Below are 2,528 nucleotides of genomic sequence, written 5' to 3' on the forward strand. Positions count from 1 at the left end.
CATCGGCTCAGAGCTGAAACTGCGCGGCCAAAGAGCGCGTTCCTGCAGATCCCAGCAGACCCCGGCTTCCCTCCAGTGTTCGGTGACCTGTGCACGGGGAGGAGTTCAGCACGGATGTGTGGCTTTGCGTTTTCCCTTTGACCGTTTTTCTCCGCGGATATTTTTTTGGTTTGCAGGGTGACTTTGTAGACAGAGGTTATTACAGCCTCGAGACTTTCACTTACCTCCTTGCGCTCAAAGCTAAGTGGCCTGACCGCATCACGCTGCTGCGAGGCAACCACGAAAGCCGGCAGATCACCCAGGTGTACGGGTTTTACGGTAAGGCTTTGTCTGCGCGGCTGCTGACTGGGAGCCAACGCAAAACGCAACGCGCGTGTGCGGTGCCCTTCCCTGGGGAGCCAGCGCTGCCGGGGCTGCTGGGAGCTGGGACCTGAACGTCACACTGTGTTCATGGAACAACTGCGTCCGGGTGTTTCAGTCCGGGTCTCCCTGCTCCTTTCCCCCAACGCCTGGGTTTTCTTGGTTTTGGTGCCACATTCAATTTGAGAGCGTATAATTAAACAGAACAGGGGTTGGTATCTTGCAGTGAGGGTTTCTACACTAAGCCCACGATGTACTGCAGTTTCCCTTAAGTTTCAGTGTAACCAGAAGCAGTGTCGCGCGCACAGCTTGCTGTGGAAGTTGTTTGTTGTCAGCAGTGAGCATCTAGGAAAGCGCCACTGGCAATTACAAAGATGGAGAGTAAAAAAACTCCTGCGCAAGACCTCGCTCTCTGCACCGCTGCTTTGGGGCTCAGAGAGCCAAGAGCAGCAGCGCCTCGGTCCTTGCTCCGTGGGGCTCCCAAGGGGTTCATTGTGCGCCTGACTCTCGAGTGGTGCCGTGTTTGCCTCTGATCTTACTCTTTGGGTGCCTTCTGGTCCGTTCAGAAAAGAATTTTCTGTTGCACAGATGAGTGCCAGACCAAATACGGAAACGCTAACGCTTGGAGATACTGCACCAAAGTGTTCGACATGCTCACAATAGCGGCTGTAAGTGTGAACGTCACGAACCTGCGGGCGACTGCCAGGGCCAGTGACCTGCGAGGGCCACACTGGGGCATCCTGGGCTCGATTCAAGCACTGAGCGTTTCGTGCACGTGTCTCTTTTCCCCAGTTAATAGATGAGCAGATTCTCTGCGTGCACGGTGGCCTCTCTCCAGATATCAAGACACTCGACCAGATTCGAACCATTGAACGTAATCAGGAAATCCCTCACAAAGGCGCCTTCTGCGACCTGGTGTGGTCTGACCCGGAAGACGTCGACACGTGGGCCATCAGTCCGCGGGGAGCGGGCTGGCTCTTTGGTGCCAAGGTGACGAACGAGGTAATGGCGCTGTCGCATGCCACGCGAAGTCGCTGCGGGAGCGAGGTGAAGGGCAGCGTTCGGCTCGGAGGGCACTGCAGGGCGGTGAACTTCCCGTGTGAGATCGCTGGCAGTGTGTGGTGCGCCGAGGCCAACTGCGGTTGCCGGGCGCTGTGTGGAGTGCTTTTCTGAGGAGTTAGGAGAGAAAAAAACACTCTGCCATTTTGCTTAACAATTCTGCCTTGGTTTTTGTTACTTTTGGAACCAGCGAGCAGACCTTGCAGAGCCAACCTGCGTTGACCTTCCCAGGCCCCTGAACTGCGTGCCCAGCACCGCGGTCGCGCCGCGCCGAGGTCTCTTCGGGATTGAGCCTTGTGGGCGGCGCAGCGTCGGGCACCAGGGCTGTCACCTGTGTGTCACAGGCGTCTCCCGCTGCTCAGCCCTCAAAACCCAAATAGTTTTTGTCAGAATAGGTTTTTTTCAGTGCACTGCGTGAAGCAGCATCTCGATGACCCCTTCGTGGTGGGCCCAGAGGCTGGGCTGTGGGCAGAGGTGCGCGGCCGCTCGGAGAGAACTGACTTTCCTTTTTTCCTTTCCAGTTTGTTCACATCAACAACTTAAAGCTCATCTGCCGAGCGCACCAGCTCGTCCACGAAGGCTATAAATTCATGTTTGATGAGAAGCTGGTAACGGTGTGGTCCGCCCCGAATTACTGCTACCGCTGCGGAAACATTGCGTCAATCATGGTCTTTAAAGATGTAAATACGAGAGAACCAAAGCTCTTCCGCGCTGTCCCAGACTCTGAACGCGTCATTCCCCCGAGGACAACCACGCCGTATTTCCTCTGAGCCCGTTCCCGCCTGCTGCTCCCCGTCCCGTCCCGTCCCTTGACAATATACTTTTTATTGAGCACTTTGCTGCTGAAATGCTGCCTCTTGCCTTTTTTATTTTTAAATTATCTAAATTTATTGTGTATTATGGTGTCTGTAGCAAGTTTCTTACCCCCCTCCCAATTAATTTCAGAGTATTTGTAAGACGTCCTTGAAATTTATACTACTGCATGTCGTTCTTCTGTATCTCTGGGTTTAGATGAAACGTTTTCCTTTGGCACTCGTGATGCCCGGGCAGCAGCTGGGTCCCGGTGTTCACCTTTTTTGTTTGGTTTTAAGAAATTTCAGCAGCAAAGT

At 54.2% G+C, this 2,528-nt stretch overlaps 1 protein-coding gene across 1 annotated transcript; it reads left to right on the forward strand.

Moving 5' to 3' along the window:
• Positions 1-176: 176 nt before the first annotated feature.
• Positions 177-2,435, forward strand: PPP6C (protein phosphatase 6, catalytic subunit; the record flags this gene model as incomplete). The annotated part of the gene is made up of 4 exons (XM_010190245.1): positions 177-318; positions 949-1,028; positions 1,153-1,362; positions 1,941-2,435. Coding segments are annotated over 4 exons (681 nt in total), but the record flags the coding sequence as incomplete, so codon positions are not given.
• Positions 2,436-2,528: the final 93 nt, after the last annotated feature.

The sequence above is a fragment of the Mesitornis unicolor genome, unplaced genomic scaffold, assembly GCF_000695765.1.
Source record: "Mesitornis unicolor isolate BGI_N332 unplaced genomic scaffold, ASM69576v1 scaffold41318, whole genome shotgun sequence".
Lineage (NCBI taxonomy): Eukaryota > Metazoa > Chordata > Aves > Mesitornithiformes > Mesitornithidae > Mesitornis > Mesitornis unicolor.